General features: G+C 44.5%; 2 protein-coding genes across 3 annotated transcripts in view; both read right to left on the bottom strand.

Moving 5' to 3' along the window:
- Positions 1-19,669, bottom strand: part of LOC121296029 (rhomboid-related protein 3-like) — a 36,282-nt gene extending 16,613 nt beyond the window's left edge. The window contains exons 1-3 of the mRNA XM_041221170.1: positions 18,569-19,669; positions 17,615-18,397; positions 16,681-16,704 (exon numbers count right to left, since the gene is read on the bottom strand). Coding sequence (XP_041077104.1) covers positions 16,681-16,704; positions 17,615-17,746 — 156 coding nt within the window. The 5' untranslated portion in view covers positions 17,747-18,397; positions 18,569-19,669. The remainder of the gene's footprint in view (positions 1-16,680; positions 16,705-17,614; positions 18,398-18,568) is intronic.
- Positions 19,670-20,135: 466 nt separating this feature from the next.
- LOC121296137 lies at positions 20,136-25,743 on the bottom strand. Of its 2 annotated transcripts, XM_041221377.1 has the most exons (9): positions 25,089-25,743; positions 23,885-23,962; positions 23,761-23,793; positions 23,234-23,314; positions 22,668-22,765; positions 22,292-22,428; positions 21,993-22,073; positions 21,546-21,659; positions 20,136-21,159 (listed from the first exon to the last, which is right to left on the bottom strand). In XM_041221377.1, exons 1-9 carry the CDS (start codon positions 25,146-25,148, stop codon positions 21,071-21,073), a joined length of 771 nt encoding a protein of 256 aa, XP_041077311.1. In that variant the 5' UTR covers positions 25,149-25,743; the 3' UTR covers positions 20,136-21,070. The 2 variants fall into 2 exon arrangements, with proteins under 2 accessions (XP_041077311.1, XP_041077312.1); XM_041221378.1 differs by lacking the exon at positions 21,546-21,659 and having other exon boundaries at positions 20,138-21,159; positions 25,089-25,707.
- Between the last annotated feature and the right edge of the window lie 29 nt (positions 25,744-25,772).

Genomic DNA, 25,772 nt, shown 5'->3' with positions numbered 1-25,772 from the left:
GTCTGCTCAGCCATGCTTACGACACAGTGTTGACATGCAAACTTCCCAGATCGGAGTTGAAACGATGGCTTCAGGTCTGCATGTTGACACACTGCAGTCACCGGATCGATACCAAGACGTAGTGGGTTTAATACAGCCAGTGCAAACAAGCAGATTTCACACTTTTCTAAAATAAGAACGAACAGCGCGCACAGGCAACTTACACTGAGAGTTCAAATACAAACCATCTCTAAAACGAACACAGCAACCTCCTACAGGCATTCACAAACCCAATATTGACTTTTTACCAGACTGAACACACCCTTGAAGGATGACATCTAATTTTAGCTTTAAAAATGCCAGTAGTTGCTGCAGTGCGTGATTTTCGTATCATCGATTGGTACCCCTGCAAGTTCGGGATAGTCGATTTATTTAGAAGCAAACAGCATCTCAGCTGCTGTGGAGCCACTACCCTGGAATTCAGAAGAGCATGCAGACAGACAGCCTCTGCATAACTGGGACACACTGCTGCTAATCAAGGCTCTCCCCCAGCAGAGTGGCACTGAACCCTTTCATGACTCTCTTTTGTCCTCTTCATGAATTCTGTATATTAATAAGGAAAATGTCACCTCAGTGGGATTAAAGCAGAGCTATAATCCATTGGCTCTGGGGTCCACTTTGCTTTTCACTTCACTTGCGGGGTCTCCCCCTCCCCTCCATCCTTTCCCATAGGCACGGCTGGCAGGCTGCTTGATTCACATGAATGGGATTTTATTGAATGCACACACACACACACACACACACACACACACACACCCATCACAGATGAAAAGTTCTTTGATCAGCACCCTGTAAGCAAATCTCACTGACCGCAATTCCTGCATCCTGGTCAATATTTATAGCCGTTCTGATAGTAAACATACAGGGAGGTTTTAAGAGTTGACGAAGTTGACAATCAGACTCGCTTTTAAGGTTTGGGACCTTGCTCTGCTGTATCTAGGGATGCTGACAACAGGTTTTTACAGTACCTGGAGCTTAGAAGTATGGAAAACGCACAGCGAATGCATGCTACCTGGAATCAGATTACAGTACTGCGCTACTCCCCAACACTGAGGCAATCCCTGCAGAGGACAGCACACTAAGCACTACTTAGAAAGGGATTCAGAACATGAACAGCAGACTGTTCAGTACAGATCATGCTCAAAGACAGAGTTTCCTATAGGGACACATGTTAAATCAGATATGGATTCAACAGCCTAGAGAAATCAATGCGTCCTGATGCATGTCTACCGGGACCGGTGATGGATTCTAAATTACAGGAGCAATGGGATGTGTTCAATGATGAATGTACAGTCTGAACCTCGAGACTAGAAATCATAGGGATGCTGTGAAAAGGAGCCCATCTTTTAAGCTGCATTTATTTCAACGTCCACTACAAAACTATGCAAAGCTGCAGCTGTGCATTCACCACAGGGCTCCAACAGACTTCGATAGGCACTTAGTCTAGTCTAATAACAGCGATACAACACTTTGTCTTTTTCATTGTCACTTTTCATTTCATTGTCATTGTGATTAGGAATCAGCAATAGGGGGGCTGGAATATGAGCAACCTGGCAACGTTTCCCTCCAGCACAGCACTGCCTATACGGCTCACCCAAGCGTAACCTGCACACAGCTGTCTCCAGCACACATTCTCTGATACCCGGTAATAGTGTGGGTGGCCTGTTCTGTGTACCCCCCACCTGCTGTGAGTCCCAGGATATCCCTGCCCCTCTCCGAATGAAGCAGCCTGAATGATGTCTGTCGACCGGCCTGCAGAGCACAGAGACTCGCGCAGAGCTGGGCCGTTCTGCCTCTCTGCTTTCTCATGCAAATGAAGGACGACTAACGTGGGGGCTTCACTGAAAAAAGACCATTGTAGTCAATGTTGCTTTTGTTTTGGTTTGAAATGTGAAATGTTTATTTGTTTTTTGTTTAGATCACGTCAAAGTTGCTGTAGGTATTCTTCCACAATAACCACGCCCACACTGCATTACGAGTGGGCCGTTCCCTGGACCCACACCTCCTTCTGTAACCCTGGTGTGAGAGGCAATGAGCAGCATTGCTTACACTGAGAGACTGTGAGGAAAGAGGAGCTGTGTTCATTCACAAAGGTGCGGGGAAGGGCAGCGAACAGCTGCCACTTTCAACTGGAACTGTTTCAGAGTTGTTCTGAGATAGACGCACCAATATAGACGTATCTAACTGTTTTACTGCTAAATGCATAGGGTTGGTTACAAGCATAGAACAAAGGGTAATAAAAAAAAGCCTCTAGCCCTTCTGAGGAACGATGTCAATTGCTACCCTAATACCGAGACCAATCAGTTGTTTTAGTTTAACACCATGAATATTTCATGCCATTATTTGTTTTTGTAGCAATCGCTCACTTTCTCCCCCTGTCACTGTGCCCTACATGAATAATCACTGACTCATCCTCTCCACACTAAATAACAGAAGCACTAGGAATGATGGATGGCTCTCATGCCACGGGCCAACTGGAGGTGCCTGCCTGATGAACTGCCTGGTGCCAGTCCCTCACACAGCACGCTGCCCTCTCTAATACTCCCTGTATTAAACACCAATGTGGCTGCTGGGACCTCCGTGCTGGGGGGAGGGGGGGGTCATTGAACCCACAACCCCCTGACAACTCCTACACAAGGTGTCCTTTTAAAATACTTCACTAAAACAGTACAAAGGCTTATTAGAGTATGTGCAGTGCAGTTCATTGATAAGGCATGTTAAGCATTGGGGGGGGGGTTAAGGAGATCACCCCCCCCCCCCCCCCCGCCTCACATTCAATTGAGCCCCCTCCTCTGAAAATAAAAGCACCTCTCGAAACCTCTAGACTGACCTCCTTCTCTAAGAGAGAAACTGAAATACCCTACATTAAATCCCAAAGCCATCTCAGGAATGAACCTTGAGTGAAAGGGACCTTTGGGGGTGGTCTTGATGCCCCCCCTTTCACACACACACGGCAGTGACACTTTCCCAGCAGTTTGAGAAAGTGCATTCTTAAGGGAATTGGGGGGGGGGGGGGGGGCACGAGCAACAAAAAAATAGCTGCCTGAAAGGGCTCAATGAAGCTGCCTCCTCTTTCAAGCCAAGCCCCCCCCTGGAGGATTCAGGGCAACAGCAAAGTGTGGGCGTACTCCTGGGGCAACTAATCTGCAAAATCAGAGGAGTTACACAGTTAACTGAGGAGAACTGTGAGGGGAACATAAAAACATAAACACTGAGGGAGAGGAAGCAGAAGCAGAGAGTGACTGCAGGAGCTGGTCAGTGATTCGTGGAAATTAGATTTGCTCGGGCGTAGGGCAAAATAATGATTGGACTGTCTAAATCAGGGGCTTCCAATCCCGGTCCTGCAGGGCCATTCCACTCCAGATTTAACAGATAAAATTATATGAGTAATCAACTACTGCAGGGTCTGGATTGAGGTTGAATTGGTTTCATTAAACAATTCAGAACAGGGTTGGAACAAAAGTGGAAGGGTCAATTTTGGGCACCGCTGTCTTGATAACTGCCCTGACTCACCTTTCACATTTGGCTTTGACCCAATAAACTGCTGTCGTATGCAAATGGGTCATTTTTCAAATTCTAAGCGCGTAGGAAACAATGCTAATTGAGTTTTCGTTAGTCAGTCTGCTCAGCGTGTGGGGACTTCACACTCCAGCGAGCACAGCAAGTGAAGAGAAGGACTGTCCTCCTACACACAAGTGCTTAATGGTGTGCGTCGGCATCAATCCAAGCTTCTGCTTGAGCCCTGAGCCTGGAAATGCTCCTGGCAGGAATCCGAGACCTGAGACCTGCTCCAAATCCAGCCAGGGAACCAAACGGAGCAGCTCAGCTTGTCCATTTCGTAGCGCTGCCTGGCTTCTGTGCTGCCCTTTAAAACATTTAAAACACATTGAACTACACCTTCATTAAAACAGGAGGGTTTCTCAAAACGAGAAAGGGAAGAGAAAGCACGTGTAAACCTGCATCAACCCGCTGAATTCAGGGAAACGCTTTCCCTGCATTGAACTCTGCAGCATTATTTACAGCTTCGTTCGACATTGTATTTTAATGAATGCAAGGATAGATTCCAATGAGTTATCTTTCCATATAAAAAAGGGGTGAATCGGAATTTCTCTGGACCGTGAGCTCTCCAAAGGAGTGTAATGAAAATGATTTACTGCTACACTGCAGGTTCCACATCGGCATTATATCCTCTCCCTCCACGAAGCCGGTTCACCAGCCTCACACGAACTCCCAAGCTTGTAAAGCTGATCCACGTTAAGCTTCCCTCTTGCCGCTGGGAGCAGCACTACAAGTCTTTTTGTACATACAGCCTTTGCAATTTAAACGCAGTGCTGTCCTCTCAGTATTTCATGATCACACGTGTAGCTATATGAATTACTAGGACAGGTTAGGGTCAGTTTCAAGTTGGCAAATAAAACCGGAGGCTCGTTTTACAGCGTTTTTCAATTATTATTATTTTAATTATGACGCAATCCTGAAATTTTAGGTGATGCAAAACTTTTGGCCAGAGCTGCACAATCTCTTCAATCAGCAAGACCAGCTCTGCCCAGAACCAGCCATCCCCTGCAGCAGTAACAGAATCACACCTCTGCCACTGAAACCTCTATATATAGACAGGAAGGTGATGAACGGACAATTACCTGCGCAGCAGTAATGTAGTAACCTAGCGCCCTTCAGGGCACTGCAATGCTGAGCAGCACACTCACAGATAAATGTGCCTCAGAAAAGGATCAGCGTAATTATCTCTCCAAGGTATCGGAAGCACAGTTCAGGCAATTTCACCTGTACAGCGATCCAAGGTACAACTCAAGATGTCACGTTTTAATTTTGACAAAACGTTGCAAGCTTGTAAAGACTGAACCCAGCTCAGGAATCTTTGTAACGAGTGTGTGTCGTGATGCACAGATAGGGTAAGAGCTAGTTAGGGTTAGAATCAGGATCTAATGGATAGTCAGGACCTTTCCTATAGGAATTGATAGCCACTTGTGTAGGGCTGGGTTAAAACCTGGTTAAAAGCCAGGGTTGGGCTTTAGCAATCACAAAATGGAAATGAGTGTGGATAATCATGTATTAACACCTGGAATGGGTGAAACTGCTATGCAATAGGAGTCTAATTTCCATCCCGGATTTTTTTCAGCTGTTAATAGATTCGGTCACCAGATCTGTGCAGAAAGTCACAGAATCAATTAGACAGCAGACTCCTATTCCCATCCTGCAGACTGAGTATATGAAATGAACAGCAAACACTAATCAATCACCCCAGGAAGGCAGCTCCTCAAATCCACAAGCTGCTGTGGGGGTCGGGGCTCCCTGGCAACATCAATAAGTTTAATGTGACCTCTATAATCCCCAGCCATCCGCAGGGACCTGTCTGCAAAGCAGCTCTATCACTACTGAGGATCAGGGCAGGAACTCAAACAGCAAGACTAGCAGCTGCAGCAAAGCTTTATTGTTCCAGGCCGGCTGGCTAGGGCTCCCTTTTAAATCATGCATGCAGGGGAAGCTGCTCTCAAAACCGCAGATGATTTGGATTTGCGAGGCTTTTCGTTTGCTTGAAAGATGCAGCAGGAAATCAGGTAAGGGGGTTCGTGGCGACGCCATCAGAGCAAGCGAGCGCCCCGTTCCTGATTAAACGCCTACTTCCACTTAGACCCTAATAAAGTGCTCCATGTCAAACAGAGCTCGGGTTACCAAACCTGAATCACGCCTCGTTTGTTATATTAAAATGAACACAGTTTCTTTTTTTAGGTAATAATCAGCAGGAGTTGTGCAATGCGTTGCAGGATAGGTTCGCATCTGTGAAGTCACTTGATCTAATTAACACCCTCTCTTCAGTGCTATGTCACTTCTTACAGTCTTAGCAGCACATTCTCCAAGCCTGCAGCTGATGAGACATTAAACCAGTACACACAGATATTCATCTATGTAACTGAGATCCAAACTGGACAGTATCGGGAGACACGGACTGGTTTGTAGGCAGCTTTCTGAAAGTTTTGCTTCTCCCTTTAACTTGGGCTAATCCTGAACCAAATAACAAGGATTTGTGAGGATATAGTATTAAGACATAGCCCCAGCCTACCAAGTTTAATAACTGTTTGCAGCCTGAACAGAATCAAATGAGTCTAACTGGAGTCAATCGCTGCCACGGTCTGTAAAAACTAAACCACAACATGACAGTTTTCATAACCACAAGCAAAACAGTACATTTCCATCTATCTGATTGCAGATTATTATGAACGACTGGTCGGGTTATCTGTATCATGGGTCTATCCTTTAAAACATGTTTTAATTACCATACCTCACTGGGCTTTACAATGTTAACACTATGCTTTATTACACATTGCTGTGCTTTTGCTTTGGTAAACTATTACAAGGGATGCTGTGGTAGGGAGGTGAATGATGACCGATAGGGGAAGAGGAGGGCCGCAGAGGACTGCGATATCTGAAACGTTTCATGCTGCCCAACACGACAAGTTCAAACAACTGGCACCCGGGGATTTATACATGTTGAAGAGATACCTATCCAGACTGCCTCACAGCTTTGATGGGAATCCTGTTGGGCAGCTGCTGTGTGAGTAAAGAAAGCATATCAACACAAGCTACACTGTATCCAGAGATCAGACCAAGCTGTGTACCGACACAAGCTACACTGTATCCAGAGATCAGACCAAGCTACACTGTATCCAAAGATCAGACCAAGCTGTGTACCGACACAGACTACACTGTATCCAGAGATCAGACCAAGCTGTGTACCGACACAAGCTACACTGTATCCAGAGATCAGACCAAGCTACCAAGATCAGACCAAGCTGTGTACCGACACAAGCTACACTGTATCCAGAGATCAGACCAAGCTGTGTACCGACACAAGCTACACTGTATCCAGAGATCAGACCAAGCTGTGTACCGACACAAGCTACACTGTATCCAGAGATCAGACCAAGCTACACTGTATCCAGAGATCAGACAAGCTACACTGTATCCAGAGATCAGACCAAGCTGTGTACCGACACAAGCTATCCAGAGTATCCAGAGATCAGACCAAGCTACACTGTATCCAGAGATCAGACCAAGCTGTGTACCGACACAAGCTACACTGTATCCAGAGATCAGACCAAGCTACACTGTATCCAGAGATCAGACCAAGCTGTGTACCGACACAGACTACACTGTATCCAGAGATCAGACCAAGCTACACTGTATCCAGAGATCAGACCAAGCTGTGTACCGACACAAGACTACACTGTATCCAGAGATCAGACCAAGCTACACTGTATCCAGAGATCAGACCAAGCTGTGTACCGACACAAGCTACACTGTATCCAGAGATCAGACCAAGCTACACTGTATCCAGAGATCAGACCAAGCTGTGTACCGACACAAGCTACACTGTATCCAGAGATCAGACCAAGCTACACTGTATCCAGAGATCAGACCAAGCTGTGTACCGACACAAGACACCAGAGCTCACAAGCTGTGTACCACAAGCTACACTGTATCCAGAGATCAGACCAAGCTGTGTACCGACACAAGCTACACTGTATCCAGAGATCAGACCAAGCTGTGTACCGACACAAGCTACACCTATCCAGAGATCAGACCAAGCTGTGTACCGACACAAGCTACACTGTATCCAGAGATCAGACCAAGCTACACTGTATCCAGAGATCAGACCAAGCTGTGTACCGACACAAGCTACACTGTATCCAGAGATCAGACCAAGCTGTGTACTGACACAAGCTACACTGTATCCAGAGATCAGACCAAGCTGTGTACCGACACAAGCTACACTGTATCCAGAGATCAGACCAAGCTGTGTACCGACACAAGCTACACTGTATCCAGAGATCAGACCAAGCTACACTGTATCCAGAGATCAGACCAAGCTGTGTACCGACACAGACTACACTGTATCCAGAGATCAGACCAAGCTACACTGTATCCAGAGATCAGACCAAGCTGTGTACTGTATCCAGAGATCAGATCAGACCAAGCTACACTGTATCCAGAGATCAGACCAAGCTGTGTACCGACACAGACTACACTGTATCCAGAGATCAGACCAAGCTACACTGTATCCAGAGATCAGACCAAGCTGTGTACCGACACAAGCTACACTGTATCCAGAGATCAGACCAAGCTGTGTACAAGCTACACTGTATCCAGAGATCAGATCAAGCTACACTGTATCCAGAGATCAGACCAAACTGATAACATCCTGCCACTGCTTGTCACTGAACCCGGGAGATTGGCTTCAGCTCTCCTGTTATCTAAGGCAGCTGAAGGGAAATCAAAGGAACAACTGTGTCCCCCTCCAGCTCCATGCAAACGTATTTGAGCCGTGGCAGCTGGCAGGACCTCTCCGACTGTCGACTAATTAATTGCCTCGTCATCGCGGCCGAATTGGCATGAACTCTAATTAGACAAGCAGTCGAAGCTCTACAAGATGTTATCGCTTATTAAATAACTTCCGACTGCAGAGACGGACGTGAAGGTACTGAGGAGATGCGCTTTATTTACTCAGGATTTCTTGCCTCCCTTTTAAGATTTCAATGCACTATTGATGTTAAAGATTAATGACACACAGCTACTAGGGAAACCTTTCAAAGTATCTTTCATGGCAGAGTATTGTGAAGGTCTTAACACCGCCGAAAAGTTTCCGTAGCAAACCGCGTGGCAGTCGAGAGAAACCAAAAGGCAAGTGAACCCTAACGAGGCACTTCAGGGCCTTCAGTGCAGTCTGCCCAGGCAGTTCAGCTGTGGCTCTCCGAGCTCCTTTTCCAATAGTTTAATGCTTGCATTCTTTAAATCACAGATCTTACTGGATTACACTGTTCAGGCTGCAGCTCCCTCTCCAGTGGGAATCCTTTAAATCATTCCAATGACATCATGAATCAAAGGGATTTCCTGCGGGATCTTCAGAGGGGTCTGTTCACATTATCTGAAGGGCAGCCGATATTAACACCCCCATTCATTAGATCATTAAAACCTTTTCTGTAGCAAGGTCTCGCGAATCCAACAGTGCATTTCTAGCAGTTCATGTCTATTGGTTTAGAAAGAAGAGGCTCTGTTTTAATAATTCAAACAACAGGGGTGTTCAGAGAAATGAGTTCAGAGAAATTAAATAGACCTCAATGCACCTTGAAAGAGCCATAAAGCCAGACTAAAAATTGTTAGATACCCCAGGTACAGTTTCCATTTACTGCACTGCTCACCCGAAAGGATATCAGCACTCATACAGTCTTAATAACCTGGATTATTCAGGCACATTTGAAAAACACCCCACAGCCTTTTTAAAATGTGAATGCGTTGGATTTTCAAGGCGCCTCCTCCCCCCATTTGCTCAAGTGCTGTGAGAAAGGAGCTTGCGATGTTGTGGAGTAGCACTGGAGCAGCAGCTGTTCAATTATCCCATGTTAGCCAATCAGAAGCAGAGCTCAGAAGCTGGTAAAAGAATGAAATGTTTCGGAGGCTCCTGCTGCTGTGTGGGTGAGTCATGTTAATGTCAGCGTTTTTCCAGCTCACAATCCTTTCATCTGTTTCAAGCCAGGACTGGTCAGACTGGGGCAGGACCGGGTTTTTCCAGTGCCACTAGTACGGGGGGGGGGGTACAGACTATAAAAGCTAGTTCTGACATCAGAGCATCCCTCCTTGCAGTATACTGTCCCTTAAGACTCTGTTACTGTTGCTTCACGTCAGGTGACAGGTGATTTATTAAGACTCTCCTGTCATCACCGTGCATTCCCACGTGCTTCAAGGATAAAGCTGCAGGGTGCTCTCTAAAGGAATCTAAAAAATGTGTCGTCCCCCCCACCCCACCCCTTCCATCCATGAACGCCAATGTCTGCTTCTACCTGAAACCTATGATGACACCGACATCATGGAACTGACATTACAGAAACTAGGATAAGTTTGACAAATTTGTTCTTGAAGGAAGAGTCCGGCTGGGGGAGGTCTCTCTGCTATTCTAACAGACTAACTAATGCAGCATAACTGTAATCATTACCTGTGTGAAAATAAACTTTCAGGCATTTCTTGGGGAGGAATTCATAATAAAGAGTCCTTTCATCATGAGAACTGTAAGCAGCAGCATGAAATGATGAGACCAGACAGGTTCTGGCCAGATGGGCAGCTCCCGTCTGTTGCTATGGGAACCAGAACAAAATTCTCTGCAGATGAGCCAATTGTTGCACAGAGACTGAAATGTTGCAATCACGTTATTCTAGTGCTAGCATTAATGCACTGTGCTCCTGACTCCCTCCCATTACCTGCAGCCACTTCACATCTGATTGGCATTGCGCTCTCTGATGCTTGTGCCCTTGCTATTAAATATCAAGCCCAGATTCAGAGACTATCAGACTGCCAGACTGTCTGATCCTGTGCTGCCCGGCTCAACACTACTATCTCCTGTTTTAGGGTCAGACACCAATGAGCTTTTCCTGGGCTGCCTGGGCAGCAGATACCCCCAGACCGTGCCAGTCACGCGCCGGGCAAACACAAAGCACGACTCCCTGAGCCTGCCCGTAAAGTGAACCTATAATTAACATAGAAGAAACTGAACTGGAATCACTTAAATACCAGTTTAACAAAACACACTGGACCACCCAGATCACAAAAAACATAGCCAAAAAACACACACATCTTTGCAATTAGGCAAATTGCACTTTTGGCTGTATATTTGAGCGATTGTATTTTATTTCATCTAATTAAGCACTTAACTTTGCAATGCATTTGATCCTGCCTTTTTCGTACTCCCACAGGAGGAACAAATCCTGTTTTAAATGAAAAGCTGTTCTCATTTCAGAGTTAAAGAGGTTTGCTGTTTAAGCATGCTGTTGTCGGCTATTTTGTACTATTTGTTTAATTGTACATTGAACAGAAGCCAAGGTGCAGTACAAACAAACAAAAGCTTGCGTCCACAAGTCTAGCGAGACTCGATCACTATCTGTGGAGAAAGAAGTGGGTTGATAAACAATCGCAGGAAATGTAGAACAAACTGAGATCATGAAATTTGGCTGGAGCATGACTGAGCACCATTTGGTAACCCACTAACCCAATTTCTTGAGGGTGTATAGTCAACCGTGTGCTATCAAGCGTCAACAGTTTGTGAATGTAACTGAAGAACACGTGTGCTCCCAGTCGCTGGCTGTAAACCCGTGCCAGTAGTTGAAACAACAATGGAATAGGTAAGTGAATTACAGTTACTTTGACAACTAAAATCGTTGGTTGCTAAGGTAAGCAGACAGCACTTAAAAATTGTAATTTAATTTTCCTTATTGTTGAATTGTGCTGCTGATTAGAAACTTGTTAAGTATATTGCTCTAACCCTACAGGATAGTATAAATTGTCAAACAGTGTCTTACAATGCCAGCCATTCTAAGTGCCAGCTGTCGAAAGGCCACACATCCAAGGGCAGTCTGAGCTGTGGCAGTCTAAGGGCCACTTGTCCAAGGGCAGTCTGAGCTGTGGCAGTCTAAGGGTCACACGTCCAAGGGCAGTCTGAGCTGTGGCAGTCTAAGGGCCACATGTCCAAGGGCAGTCTGAGCTGTGGCAGTCTAAGGGCCACAAGTCCAAGGGCAGTCTGAGCTGTGGCAGTCTAAGGGTCACACGTCCAAGGGCAGTCTGAGCTGTGGCAGTCTAAGGGCCACACGTCCAAGGGCAGTCTGAGCTATGGCAGTCTAAGGGCCAGATGTCTAAGGGCCAGATGTCTAAGGGCAAGGGCAGTCTGAGCTGTGACAGTCTGAGCGAGTCCCTTTTTTCTTATCTCTCCTAATGGCTACCAGAGGTCTCATTCCCACCTTGACACCTAATGTCTGTATCCCCTGGACAAAGCGTGCTCACTCGTTCTCCTCTCCTAGAATGAACACTGGTAAGTACTTGCTTCAGATACCGCTACTAACTCACTCTCCCCCTGTATTGCCTGTTACAAACTGTACATTCTCCTTCCTAAATTGCCGTTCTGTGACTAACAAATCTCTGCTTCTCAACAAACTTACAACTGATACCAATCGTGATCTTCTCTGTCTAGGTGAAACCTGGCACTCTGAACTCATATCTTTGGGACATGGTAAACCAAATACCATTTATTCTACGCTCTCCTGTGACAAACCCAGTCTTGTACTCAACCACCTTAACTCCCTTCCCATTGCCCCTCCTGCTCTCTCTTCCTGCTCTCCTCTCTCGTTACTAGTGTCTCCAGCGTATTGTTCAGATCAATTACTGCCACGTGCCCCCTGGACCCCTGGCCAACAAATCTCGTCCGTCTCTGTGCTTCTGATCTTGCTCCTTCCATTACGCTCACTCTCAACCTGTTCCTGGTCTCAGGACTGGTTTCTGCTGCCCTCAAGACTGCCCGAGTAACATCTCACAGATAACAATCTGCTTGAATCTCTGCAGTCTGGCTTCCGGCCACATCACAGTACCGAAAGTGCTCTGCTCCAGATTGTAAATGATCTCCTGCTCAATGCTGATGCTGCTGCTTCCTCTGTCCTTGTCCTCCTTGACCTAACCTCTGCTTATGATACCATAGATCATAGCATTCTTCTAGACTTCCTTCAGAAGTATGCTGGGATCTCTGGAACCTGTCTCTCCTGGCTGTCCTCTTATCTATCTGGACGCATGCAGTCTGTTTTCTATGATGGAAGCAGTGCTGACGTAAACCTGGTCATTTGCGTTGTCCCTCAAGGGTCTGTTCTTGGGCCTCTTCTCTTCAACATCTACATGCTTCCCTTGGGTCACCTTGTCCGCCAACATGCAGATGACACCCTAAACCTAAAACTAGACCCTGGATGTCCCTCTGCCATGGTCCGGCTCTCAGCTTGCATCCAAGACATCAAGGCCTGGATGTCGGCTGATTTTCTTCAGCTCAACACTAACAAATCTGAACAACTTCTAGTAGGATCGAAAACTCAACTCAAGAATCACAATACAGTATTGCTGCCTTGAACCTCGGAAACTGTCTGCTTCTGTCTTCTCCCACTGTAAGAAGCCCTGGTGTACTTCTGGATAGTAACCTCTCCTTTGATGCCCAAATCTCCTCTGTAGTCAAATCCTCCTTCTACCACCTCTGAAACATCTCAAAGGTCCGTCCCTACCTTTCCCTCCTGGATGCAGAGATACTCCGTCATGCATTCATCTCCTCTCGACTACTGCAACTTCTATCACACGCCATAAACCGATTGCAGCTGGTTCAAAATGCCGCTGCTAGGATCCTTACCAGATGTAAAAAACATGATCACATTTTCCCCTGTCTTGCCCAGCTGCACTGGCTACCTGTAAAGTTCAGGATTACTTTCAAAACTTTCATCACAGAGGTCCAGAGTATCTCTCCACCCTGCTGACCTGCTATGTCCCTGCCCGCAAGCTGAGCTCCTCTGACTCTGGCTTGCTTGTTATACCCAAGCAGAAGTGCACCACGCTCGGAGAGCGCTCTTTTAGCTTCATGGCCCAGACTCTCTGGAACTCTCTCCCAGCTTGAGTGCGTGCAGCTCCCACAGTCGCTCGCTTCAAATCAACTCTCAAGACCCGCTTGTTCTCTCTTGCTTTCAATGCTCTCTAAGCCTGGTATCTGTTATTGGCTGTTGTGTAAATTGCTATTTCAGGTTTTTCACTCCATCTTATTGGTATGATTCTGTATGACACGCGCATCCACAATGTTTAGAACTCACATCCTAGCCTTGTATTTAGTGTAATATGCCTGTATTTAATGTATGTGCATTGTTTTTTATGGTTTGTATTTCACTTTGTTTAATGTATTATGCATTGTTCATCACTATCTTGTAAAGCACTTTGTGATGGTGGTCCACTATGAAAGGAGCTATATAAAATAAAGATTGATTGATTGATTGATTGATCATCCTGCCGTGAAATGTAAACAGGTGGCAAAAACATTTAGATATTTAACTTTATAGTTACGCAATCCAGTCTGAGCGAGCAATGGCATCGTTGTGAGGATTACTCAGGCACAGATTTATAGAAGTTTTATATTTTAAATAGACTTGTTTTTTTTAGCCAACTCGCACAGTTGCATCCACCCACTTCTAACTACATGAACACCCGTATCTATGGTCACCAGATCGCTTTCTCCTACCAGACAGTAAACTCCTGCAATGATTGTTTTGTTCAATACCAGTAAGTGCTTTGAACACAAATGTTCACTTGCTGTACTTATCATTTAACAAAAGAGCCAGGAAACTCTGTTCACACCACTGACATCGGTAAACAATTGCTCTGTCAACATGCTTCAATACAGCGTGTTGGGTTTTATGGGAAACATTTCTGAGTCACTGAAAGCAAAAATCGACAAAACAATGTGCCACCTCCTGAGACTGTCTCTCCAGAGGTGCTTCAAGATAATCCCCTGCACTCCAGCTCCTAAATGAGACTGTTTATAATCCCTGCGCCCACTGCAAGTTTCGGAATGCTTCATTAAAAAACAACGAGCCTCGCTATCACAAACAAAAGGGCCAGCGCTCGAGGAGCCCGAGGCATTGTCTCAAGCTGCTACGCTAATTGTGAACACAGGGTCATTTACATATCAAATTCCCTGCTGATTAACCCAACCAGCGTGTAGCAGGGGGCCTTCTGCGGCCCCTCACTGTCAGAAGATTATAAAAGCTCTACTTTAATTACTTAGTTACTCACTGGCATGTGAATTCCCTGGGACGCCTTGATAACTAGAACTGTTATATAGCGCTCTTCATGCACAGCATCCCAGGGCCCTTTACAAAAACAAATAAATGTAATTGGCCAATCAATCCAGCTCAAAGATGCACCAAGGGAAACATCACAAATACTGCAGTTTGTTTGTTTTTTTTGTTTGTACAGTATGTTTTGCATTTCAGGACGAACCAATTACAAGTTCTTGTTCACTTGTGTATTATCCTATTGCAGCCAGGACAAGCATTTGGTCTTGCAAGAGAATAATGCCACTCCTTGCCATGTGGATTCATTACTGAGGCCCAGGGAGGAGGGCAGTGACTGAGTCATTGTGCTTCACCACTGCCAGCTGTGCTGTGCTTGAATGAGCAGCGACTTCACAGAGCTTACTGGAAATGAACCAGGACACAGGCTACCAATAATCTACGATATCATTCCTTTCTTTAGAAGGGGGTCTTAGCAAGACAAGACAGGCAGACAGGTAGTACAACAAGCAAATGCCGTATTGAATAAGCTATATAAAATCACTGTACTGCTAACAATCTCCTGCAGTATTAATATTACAGCATGGTATTTTTTATAAGGGAACATCCTTCAGAACCACCACAGTAATTAACTTGATTGCTCAACTTCACGCCGAGAACAGATGACCAAGAGGTTAACGATGTGTGACGAAAGGTCAGCCACGGCTGCAGAAGAACAAAAAGCACAGCAGTCAGACGGTGGCCCCCGAAATTCCACTTGAGAAACGCAAAGTGACAGGAGAGAGGATTGAGAAGTCTGTCTAAAACCCCTCCGCAATGAGGATCCTCCCCGCGCTCATTAATCGCATGTGCCATGGCCCTCCAGCCTGAAAGGGGCTGGCTGACACGAGGCTCGACTCGGCTCCGTCTTCATTGTCAGCTCAGCGGGGCAGGGGCAGGGCTGGGTAAGGGGCAGGTGCTGCCTTGGCGCCTCTCTCTCTGCAGGATTAATGCGCTCTGTCCCCCAGTCTGTGCTCCTGTTTTGTATCCTGCATTGTGCCAGTTGGCAGTGAAAGCTGACAAGTGTAAATGAGATTAGATGTCCTCCTAATTGCATTTGTGGGGGTCAATCCCAGTATCAGGGTCACAAACCATCCCACCACAATAAAGGCTTTTTAGATCTACTTTCACTTGCAAATAATAATGACTAAAAAAAAAAAAAAAAAACTTCTGCGGGATTATATAAAGATAGCAGATGTGTGATTGATGGAAATGTTTCTTATTGTTATGAACCGTGTGTGTGTGTGACAGTGTGTGTGTTTGTGTGTTTGTGTGTGTGCGTGCGTGAGGGGAGGGAATGACATAGTGTATTAGTGTGCAACAAGACCAACAGCATAACCAAATATAGAGCACCAGAGGCAAAGTTAACAACCAGGGGAAAAAGTTGTTAAGGTTACAAAATGAGTATAGAAAATGATTCTTGTTGAATAAAACATGACTCATATTATATATTATACAGTGCAGAAAATCTATGAAGATGTTCTTCCCAGTCTGCTTTGAGAGTACAACACTGTAGAGCAGTCCTGTCCTCCAGAGGCCCGCAGGTATTCGGGTGCCCCAGTGCTGGACAGTAACACAGGCTCATTGAGCAGCCCCACGCTTTCAGTAAAGCAGGACCCTCACAAAGCAGGGGCGCACAAACGCAGTCCTGGTACTCTGAGGTCATCCAGGTCACTGTACAGTGTTGGACCTCCAGAGACAGCTGTGCAATGAGGAGGTGGGAAGTGAAATGGACGCTAGAGTAAACTCAAATCCTGTCTCACTACACCTTCGAGAGGAAATTGATACGGTTAAGATGCACACCACCATTTTGCACAGTTGCTTTGCTAATTGAGCAGATTCGTTCTTTCTGAGTTAGCAGGGTTCCAAAGCCAGACAGACAGGTTTCAATAGGGCTAACACAAACATTGAGGCCAGCCAGGTTTCAATAGGGCTAACACAAACACAGAGGATCACATACCTGATCGAAAAGAGTTTTCCAGTGCTAATGGGCAGGTAAAGAGAGGGGAGAAAAGGAAAGATCTGTAAGAACAGGACACTGCGTGATTCACCTGCTCTGATCAGCAGAAACACACCTGGAGCCAGGCAGGACCAGCAGCAGAGCGCTGGGGTGGAAGAGGAACTAGCTTCACATTTCATTGCCTTTGTCACTTTTTTTCCTATTATATTTTAAAATGTGAAACTCACCCATTTTATGCAAGTTTCACATTGCAATACCCCTTATAAAGGGAAGGCAATAAGACACCCATTGCATAGCAGGTTGATCCATTCCTGGTTTTACTACGAGTTTAATAAGACACATCTTAGCTTCTTACCTACACACTGTGGCTAATCAAGCTTGTGCTAACACCTGGGGTGTGTGAAACTGCTATGCAATAATAATAATAATAATAATAAATAATAATAATAATAATAATAATAATAATGTATTGAATGTATAAAGCACCCAGCAAAACAAAAATAATCATTTCAAAAGCTTTACTATAAATAGGAGTATTATTTCCATCCCTGCCTCATAACATAAATACAGTTTCAGAGATGCAATCTTGACTTTCTATTAAAGATTGGTTCTCTGGTGAGATATGTTCACCCCCCTATCCCTATCCTCATTTGCACCTATTCGTTTATTCAGCACACACCTGTGCACGTTGCGTGATGACTGAACTATCAAGCTGCATCGGGCATTTTATCCGGAGAACTCCACGCGTGTTTCATTCAGGTTGTCAGAGAATGTCAAATAATGGAATTTAGTGATGGCATATAGAATATTTGGGAAGTAAACGGTTAAACCCATGTGGTTCGTTAAGAGAGAGGGAGGGGGGGAGAAAGAGAGAGAGTGTAACGCAGGTGACACAGACTCAGTCTTTACTAGAAGGTGTTAAGGTGAAACTTACATCTTCGGGAGCCATAGGCAGTACATCTGTGCTTTCCAGCACTTCAATAGCGTCTCCCTCGGCATTGGCTGCAACCGCGGGGGAGGGGCTGGCGTGGGCTTCCCTCGGTCCGGCTCTCGTTCCTGGGTCCATGGAGGCTGGGAAGCGGTCAGGCAATGCGAAACTGCTAAACCTCTCTTCTCTGCAAAATCCTTAAAACGCAGTAAACAATCCCCATTATCTCTTCGCTGTGAGCAGAGTCCCACGGTGTCACCGGTCTCCAGGACGCTAGTGTGAGCCGAGCTCAATGGAGGAGTTAGTTCTGCAGTTGATCAGCTTCCACAATCGTTTTGTATCCCCACAATAAAAAGAGAGTCCTGGGACTATACTTCAGACAGCTCTGACAACTAATAAACAACTACACCCCTGCAGACTGTGTTCAACATGTTATTAACCTTTAATATTTCATATAAATATGATTCACTTTATTTTGGAACGTCTAATGCATCAGAAACTCGCGATCCCAAACAGTATCGATGCGAGCGATCTTCACTGGTTTCCTTCTGTCATTCTCCGGTGCAGAGTCGAACTCCGAACCCGCTCCGAACCCTGGACCTGGTGGAAACAGATTCCAGTGTATGGACCCGACAATCCGTACTGTATACTCCAGTCTCTGACACGGTGTTATTAAACGTCCAGCTTGTTCCATTCTGGAGCAATCTGCTAATGCAGAGCAGAGGGATGGGAAATCACGGTTTTGGGCAAAACGGGAATCGAACTGTTCGGCTGGCTACATATTTTTACCTGCAGAGAGAAAACGTTTATGTTTATGTTAAGTTGTCATGAAAGATTGTCTATATAAATGTGTACGACATATTTTGTAAGGTTATGAAAATAACAATGACAATGAATGGGAAAGTGCTGAAAAAGGACTAAATAAAAACAAGCGGCAGTCTCCGCATTCATAGTGCGTACCTTTCATAGAGAAGCTGCCCCCCTCCCACCCTGTGTCTGCTCCCTGCACGCATCCACAGCTCCGTGCGCTTCTGGCTGGAGTAAACAATTCCAGCAAGGCGAGCGCCCAGCTCCTTTCCACGGCAGCACCGGACTGCAGAGCCCCGGCTGACTCCTGCACAGTAATGGACTTTAGGCACCCACCCTTCCTCCCCTGGGATCTTTCGTCAGAGCCCCTTTAAATCTCCTTGCAGGGGTGGGGTTATACGGCGATGCCGTATTGTAATGGAGACAATTGCGATATGAGATCTATCACGCCTGCAGCACCGTGCTGTTTTATGAATAGAGAGGCTACAGGACACAGCCAGCTTGCTTGAGTTTTTCAATAGGTTCTCTGTCTGTAAAAATATAAATCGAGACGTCAGCAGAAACAAATTTATTACTGAGCGTACAACTTCACGAACTGCTTCATTGTTTATAATAGAAGTCTTTTTTTTAATCTATTTATATATTTTTTCGGTATTCACAAAAAAAAAAAAGCTTTACTGCATGTTTGGATTTTGTTTGAAAGTGAAAAACACCTTGTAACACAACGCTGACACAAGCCTGCCAGAGGCACTTGAATTGTGCGAATTCACAGTTAGCGGAGTGGGATGTGGGATGTGTGATGAGGGAGAACACATGTATCCGATTTCCTGAGAGAGAGGCTCCGATCACAAGGATCCCAAATAACTGCACACAAAAACAAAGAAAAAAAAATAATTACAAAAACATTACGATCCCAGCCGGTCCAGTGCAGAGTCTCCCCGCCTATCAGCCCCTTGAATTCACACCTCACTGAATGTAGGGGGCAGGTATTGGTCTTTGAATTCTTCAGTACCTTTCATCTCTGTATATATTATCGGACAGTAGAGGCGCTCCGGGTCCCTGGATTCAGATCTTTAGAGGTTTGTCGGCGGTAAATTGTGAAGCTGTTGCCCATGTGAATCATCACTTCGTGCACACTTTTTGCATCGCTAATGCTCATCATGTGTTTGGTAAGTGGGGAAAAAAAACCCTTTCACCCTATGGCTCCGGCCAGGGTCCTGTCTGCTCGACCGGACAGTTTTGTGACAGTTTTCTGCTGTAGTTGTTTTTCAGCTCGCCATGGTTACAGGACCCTGGCAATACAATCCAGTGTCGAATGCAGCTGCCTGGACGCGTTACTCTTGCCAGTTGCTTGTTTCGTAACTTCCTTTCGAAATCCTTTGGTATCACATTTTAATAACAACTAACTGTTCACTAATTAGAGAATGGGGCTGATGTTTATTTGCTAAGCATTCTTGAACAGATTGTCTTAGACGTATTTTAATACACAGGGTCATCATTTTTTTAAAAAAATGCAATTTTATATCTATCTATAAATCTCTATCTATCTATCTATATATATAACCCCCCTCCAAAAACAACAAAAAAAAAAAAAAAAAAAAAAAAAAACATGTGGCAATAGATAATGTAAAAACATTGGTTTATTTACATTTTGAAATGTCTGTTTTGTATGAAAGGGTTGTTGCTAATCAGAGAAACAGTCTGGAAGAGTTTCACTTTTAGCAACCATACAACCCATCCTCAAAAGACAGCATTAAGAAATGCAATACATTATGCATTGCTGTCCAGATCTTTCTTTTTTTGTGTGGAAAATAAAATGTGGGTATTAGAATTGATATTTATTTTTAACAATATATGAGTATATTTATACATCAATAAAGCAATACGTAATCATTAATGATCAATGTGTTGTTCAAATGTAAACAATATATTACAATAATACAGCAGTATGCCCCCTCCCTGCCCAAGTACTTCATGAAATACTGCAACCACTGGTCCAATGCAATACCAGCTTGCAAACCTCCTTACCGCGTTTCAGCAACTGTAACAGTGATTGGAGTATTACTTTTGCTCCCCCTTGTGTTGATAAGGACGATTGCATGTAACGTCACTAACCTAGTCCAGGGAGTGACGGGTGGATTCTTCTCCTCATCTACTGTACACGCTGGCTGATTGACGGGAATATTGGCTAATACTCTATAGGTAAGCGCTCAGTAATGCACAAGTGAAGCTCATACAGTCCATACTGTACATTTTTAATAGTTTATCCGTGTAACAAGATCATTAGTTTTGTTTGCAAACTATGGGGAGTGTATGTGTAGCTAAATGGAAGTGCCAATATAATGAATTTTCTTAGACCTGTGTTTGTTACAGTCCTGTGTGTGTGCTTTCAGAAACAAGTTCCCTGTTCTCCATCTCAATACAAAAGGAGATGTCCCTTGTCAATAACAACAGTCCTTTGTAAAGTGTGTTTTTTTATTATTTGGTGCACAAGAACACAAGGAATCAGTCACAGCATATGAATGTGAAGCACGTGGCACATCTGCATTTGATTCAGTCTTCATTCATTTTAGTTGTTGCCACACTGTTTGTGTTTTATGACAGAACACCATGCTTGCTGTATGATCATGTGATCTCACTCGTCAGCTTTCACAGCTATTCATGTAACCAACCTGCACTGGAAAAGGTTAAACCTGATTTAATGTCATCCAACAGCTGCACGACTTCAATAGCTGACTGGGTATCTGGAAATTAAAAAAAAGAGAGACATAGTACTTCATGATGTATGTGTATTTTGTGGATATTTAAAGCAAACAAATCTTGCTTGAGACAGGATTTGTTTATCTCAGTACATTCAATATCAGTTAAAAAGATGTAGAAAGCTGCCAGACTCTGCATACATGGAACTAATACTTGATGCAATAGCCTCCCTCAGCTCTTAACAGAGAGATGGAGGCTCTTACACTCAATCAACAGCCTCCCTCATCTCAACTTTCTACAGCCACGGAGAAAACTTCAGTAAAATACTAGGTGTCTTTTTTTTTTTTATGCCAAATATTTATATGAATACCTGAAGCATATGTAGTGCCTGAATTCTAAATAATTACTCCTAGCTATTGCAGCTGTCTACCTGTAAAGGGCTGTTCTGACGTTAAATGAATTGAACGAGACGTGGGTATGTTATAGATGCCACCATCGCCATCATAGAATGGGTCATTAGCCTGGGCTTGTGTGTGTGGGTGGTCTGCATGAAAACACAGGAAAAGTTCAGAGCTGGTTCAAGTAAGCTAGTTTGCAATAGCTTTCTGCTCTGTGCAACTACATTAAACAACATCACAATACTTCAATCCTTGTCATGCTTTGATATTTACACTAGAGTTGTATACAGTTCAATATGATCAGGTTCACACACTGAGTTTTCTGCATCCAGTACCAGAACTTTTGAAAACAACATTCGGAGCATAAAACCCGCCACAGGAAAGATATTTGGGATACTTAGGAATCACTTTTCTTTTTTTCCCCCACTTTCATTGAGATACCAGCGACAACAGGAGATACACAGTATACTGTAACTTACTGGTGCTGCTGCTTTCTTCAGTGGAGCGCTCTAACAGACTCTTCGGAACATCGCAGATGCTTTCACTGTCCATTCTGTTTCCTAGGAAACAAAGAACACACAATGAAAATGATCAACAAGTCACTACCCAACTAAACCCATTTTTAAAATGTTACATATTAACAGTTAATAAGCTTTACCCATTTCAATAGGTATAGAATGATAGCCATTCCTATGAAATTGTTACGCTACAGTGAACTCTGTATTATGTTTTAAACCACAGCTCATGAAAGCCTGTTTGTGGTGCTGCTATTTCTTACCTGTGGCAGGTGAGCTGCTGGAGGGGGCGAGGGGCTCTGGAGTGTCCGAGGAGCAGGAGGTAGAGCTCAGCCTGTCTTCATCGGAACTGCTCTGCGTGCTCAGAGCGGCTTTCTGCGTCAGATCAGGAATGTCATGCCTGGAACATCATTACAGAGAACCGTCAGCTGTTCGTTTTTAAAGGAGCTCCTTCGTAACCCATGGTACCAGGTAGGAAAGCTCCAACCTCACCTCCCTCTAAGCCCATGAAAGTGTACTACCCCTTTCCACCTGATCACTCCCTAGTTAATGGGCCGCCCCTCTCCCCCGATCACTCCCTTGTTAATGGACTGCCCCTCTCCCCCTGATCTCTGGTCACTCCCTTGCTTGTTTGCTTACCATGTGCAGGCAGACTGTGTTCTCCCGGGTCCTGGAAGCTGCATGGCTTTCCACAGGAACTTTATCCACAGTGCCCGGAGTTCCTCCGTCTCTGCAGACTGGAAACCAGCAGAGACCAGAGGGATCATGAGCTTTGTAGAGCAATCGGAGACCTCAAGCAGCAGTGACCCATTTTACTCTATTTAACATATTATAATGCAAGCAACCAGCATCTGCTTATTGCATTCTCTCACTGTTCAGCTTTGCGGTGCACTTGACTGGTTCAGAGGTCAGGCCTTGCTGACAGTCCAGTTTGTTTACGTTCCCCTAAAGCTGGTCACACAGTATTCCTCCTCCCCCTCAACCCCATATCCACTGCCGTTACCACCTCTTAAAATACGGCATCATTTGAAAACCTGTTTGGGGCGTTACATCTTTCAGAATCATCTCATGAAAAAATCAAGAGGGAAATGAAGGCAACCTTGATCGAACCATCCACATGCATGTGAGAGACAGGACAGCACACAGAGGACTGCCACTGGAAGCAGCCCAGCTCAAAGAATGCTGTGCATCTCTCACGCACTTACCAGCAGCTTCTTCTTCCCGTTTTTCATTGTGATTTCAAACAGGTGCTGGCCGTCAGCTTTCACTTCACGCACCGATTGCACCTGTTAACAGGGGGCGGTGTTCAGGAATGAACAGCACTTTGTGACCCGAGTTTCAAATGAAAAGGGTATTGTTCCAGTCTATTACTATGAATATGGTGTGAGCTTGTAATAGCACTGCTTCCTAAAGGGCAGGCTGATATTAGATCACTTATTTGGGACCAATCGGTTATTGTATTTTTTGTTTGTTTGCATGTACTGCACAGTTACTGTAGTTTACCATACTTTTTTTTTTTTTTTAACTATGCTTTACTACACTGTTAAATGCATTTATCTTGGTATACTGCATTAAGGGGTTGTTTTTAAATTACAACAGCATCATGAATGAGGTGTTTGTAAGCATGCCGGTGCAATGGTGAGACAGCACACACTGCTCACAAGCATGTGACATCAGCAGCACAGCAACGCTCAGCCAGTCTGTTCAGTAGTGTTGTTTCAGCTGTACTTGCCATGTATATGTAGTACTGCCCTCTCAGATGAGACTATGAAGGAAACAAAGACATTGTTAAAACATGGCATTATATTGGTTTGGGCTGAAGATATTTAGATAGTTAAATCTAGAGTCCCACTCACGGCATCAAGTTTCTTCTTTGTGTAGAAGAACAAGGTGGTGTTTTGAAGCCTGAACCAGTAGGTTGCCCATGTCAATTTCTGCAACACAAAACGCTTCAGTTAACAAGCAGGTGTTTGAAATGCTGAGACGTTGTCTTGAGTGAGGGCATTAGGACATGGTGGGAGCTTTGTACAACCTGTATAAGAGGCTGTTTTTAGACCTCTGCAATGCCCTTCTGTTTTCACAGCCTTACAGCATGTCCTGCAGTGACTGGAAAAAGCGAGGCAGCTTTGTGGCTCAGTCAAATTGTTCTGAAGTTCATATCACAGACTCCCGCATTGTTTGGGATCTGGTCAGGACGCTGTTGTGTTATTTCAGTATTTCAAATCAAAGAGTTAAACAAAATCGGGCATATTTTCTAAAATACAAAGAAACTGTACAAAACTAGCAAGGCAGTACACAGACCAATAACATAACAACTCCTTCAAGCTAGTTTACTAATACAGTACAGTTGTGTTTATAACACTTGCATGTTTCACTGTTGGAGTTTCTTTGAAGCTTCATTTTTTATTTTTTTCACCGTGCACTGGCACTGTAATAATAACACAATTAACACTTCAGGCCACACCTAGGAGTGGAAAGCTATCTTACCTTAGGTACACCTTTACTTCTACTGTTGGTTAAACCTGTATGCAGGTAGAAAACCTGCATGGGTGTTTAATTTTTTGAGATGTGGTTTCGTTTATTAACTTTGAGCCAGCAAGGCCAGCACACGCGGAGCGCAGGTCAGATTGTGACAGGTACTGCTGGTTATAAAAACGCTACCCTACCCGACGTGCTTCTCAGCAAGATCAGCAACAGCTCGTAAAACTCAGCAGACTGTCTACCTGCGAAGTTAGTGCAGCAGACATAAAAACAGTAAAGAAAGTATCTAACATCGCGCATTTAAAATGAGTTATTGACTTGGTTTCATTTGTTTAATATATGAATGTACATTATTGTAGATGTTTGTATCTTTTTTGTTTCTTCAGAATTAGAAATAGCTAGCATACACAGAAAAGCTTTCTGGATAGTTTACTGCACATTCTGGATAGAAAAACAATTTTTTTGCAATTAGTTTGCCAGACGGCCACAGTTCTGCTGCTGCTCTTCAAGCTGCACGGCTGCACTTATCTCCAGTAGAATTTTAGTATACACCAGATTGGAAAGCTTACAGAAACTCACCATTCGGTCTTTCCTTTTCTTCAAAAAGCTCTCGAACACCAGATTCTTCTGTTCGCACATGCTCTCCGGGATGGCTCTTCTGTCACAGTGAAGCTGGGACTCAGATGGACTGTGTTTCTGTAGTCTCCCTCACTCTCTCTATCTTGATTTACCTGTCAGGTGAGCTTCCCCCTTGTTCTCACACTTCTGCTTTCTGTACCTCGCTGGCAGCGTCCACAGGCGACTGTTTTACATTCGCTTGATTTTTTTTTTCTTAGCTTCCTTTTCAGAGGCATATGCACTTTCCAAAGACATTTCAACGTTTTCATGATCTGAAATAACTGTACCCATGCTGGCCTGCTCAGTCTCAATCTAAGAATATACAGCGTTGTGTCAGTCCTCAAAAATGGCAATGCATGTATATGGGAGAGGAAGAATGCACCTATTTGAAAAAATAAAAATTTAAGCAGTATTCTACCAGTACCGTGTCAGTTTATATTTTAAATACCTTTAAAAACATAAATTCAGCATAACCACAGTATACTTGCTTTCTGTGGAAGGTCACCAAGTACAGGAGGTATTACCCCAGGCCCTATCACTTTCTTTATTGTTTACTGAAAGCCTATTTCCTCATTACACTCCCTGTTCTTACAACACTTCTTATTGTGCACACTTTACTAAAATGCCAGCGCATTTCCTTATTCT

The sequence above is a fragment of the Polyodon spathula genome, chromosome 21 (assembly GCF_017654505.1).
Source record: "Polyodon spathula isolate WHYD16114869_AA chromosome 21, ASM1765450v1, whole genome shotgun sequence".
In the NCBI taxonomy this organism is placed as follows: Eukaryota; Metazoa; Chordata; class Actinopteri; order Acipenseriformes; family Polyodontidae; genus Polyodon; species Polyodon spathula.
The sequence above is the reverse complement of the archived record's forward strand: the minus strand, read 5'-3'. Positions and strand labels throughout refer to the sequence as shown.

Bases quoted from the DNA above. Each gene is read 5' to 3' on its own strand.
- LOC121296137 (XM_041221377.1), bottom strand. From the start codon at position 25,148: ATGTGCGAACAGAAGAATCTGGTGTTCGAGAGCTTTTTGAAGAAAAGG. The intron at 23,315-23,760 runs GCAAGTACAGCT...CCCTGTTAACAG, and splicing joins GGCAGTACTACATATACATG to GTGCAATCGGTGCGTGAAGT. The intron at 21,660-21,992 runs GTAAGTTACAGT...GTTTTCATGCAG, and splicing joins TGAAGAAAGCAGCAGCACCA to ACCACCCACACACACAAGCC.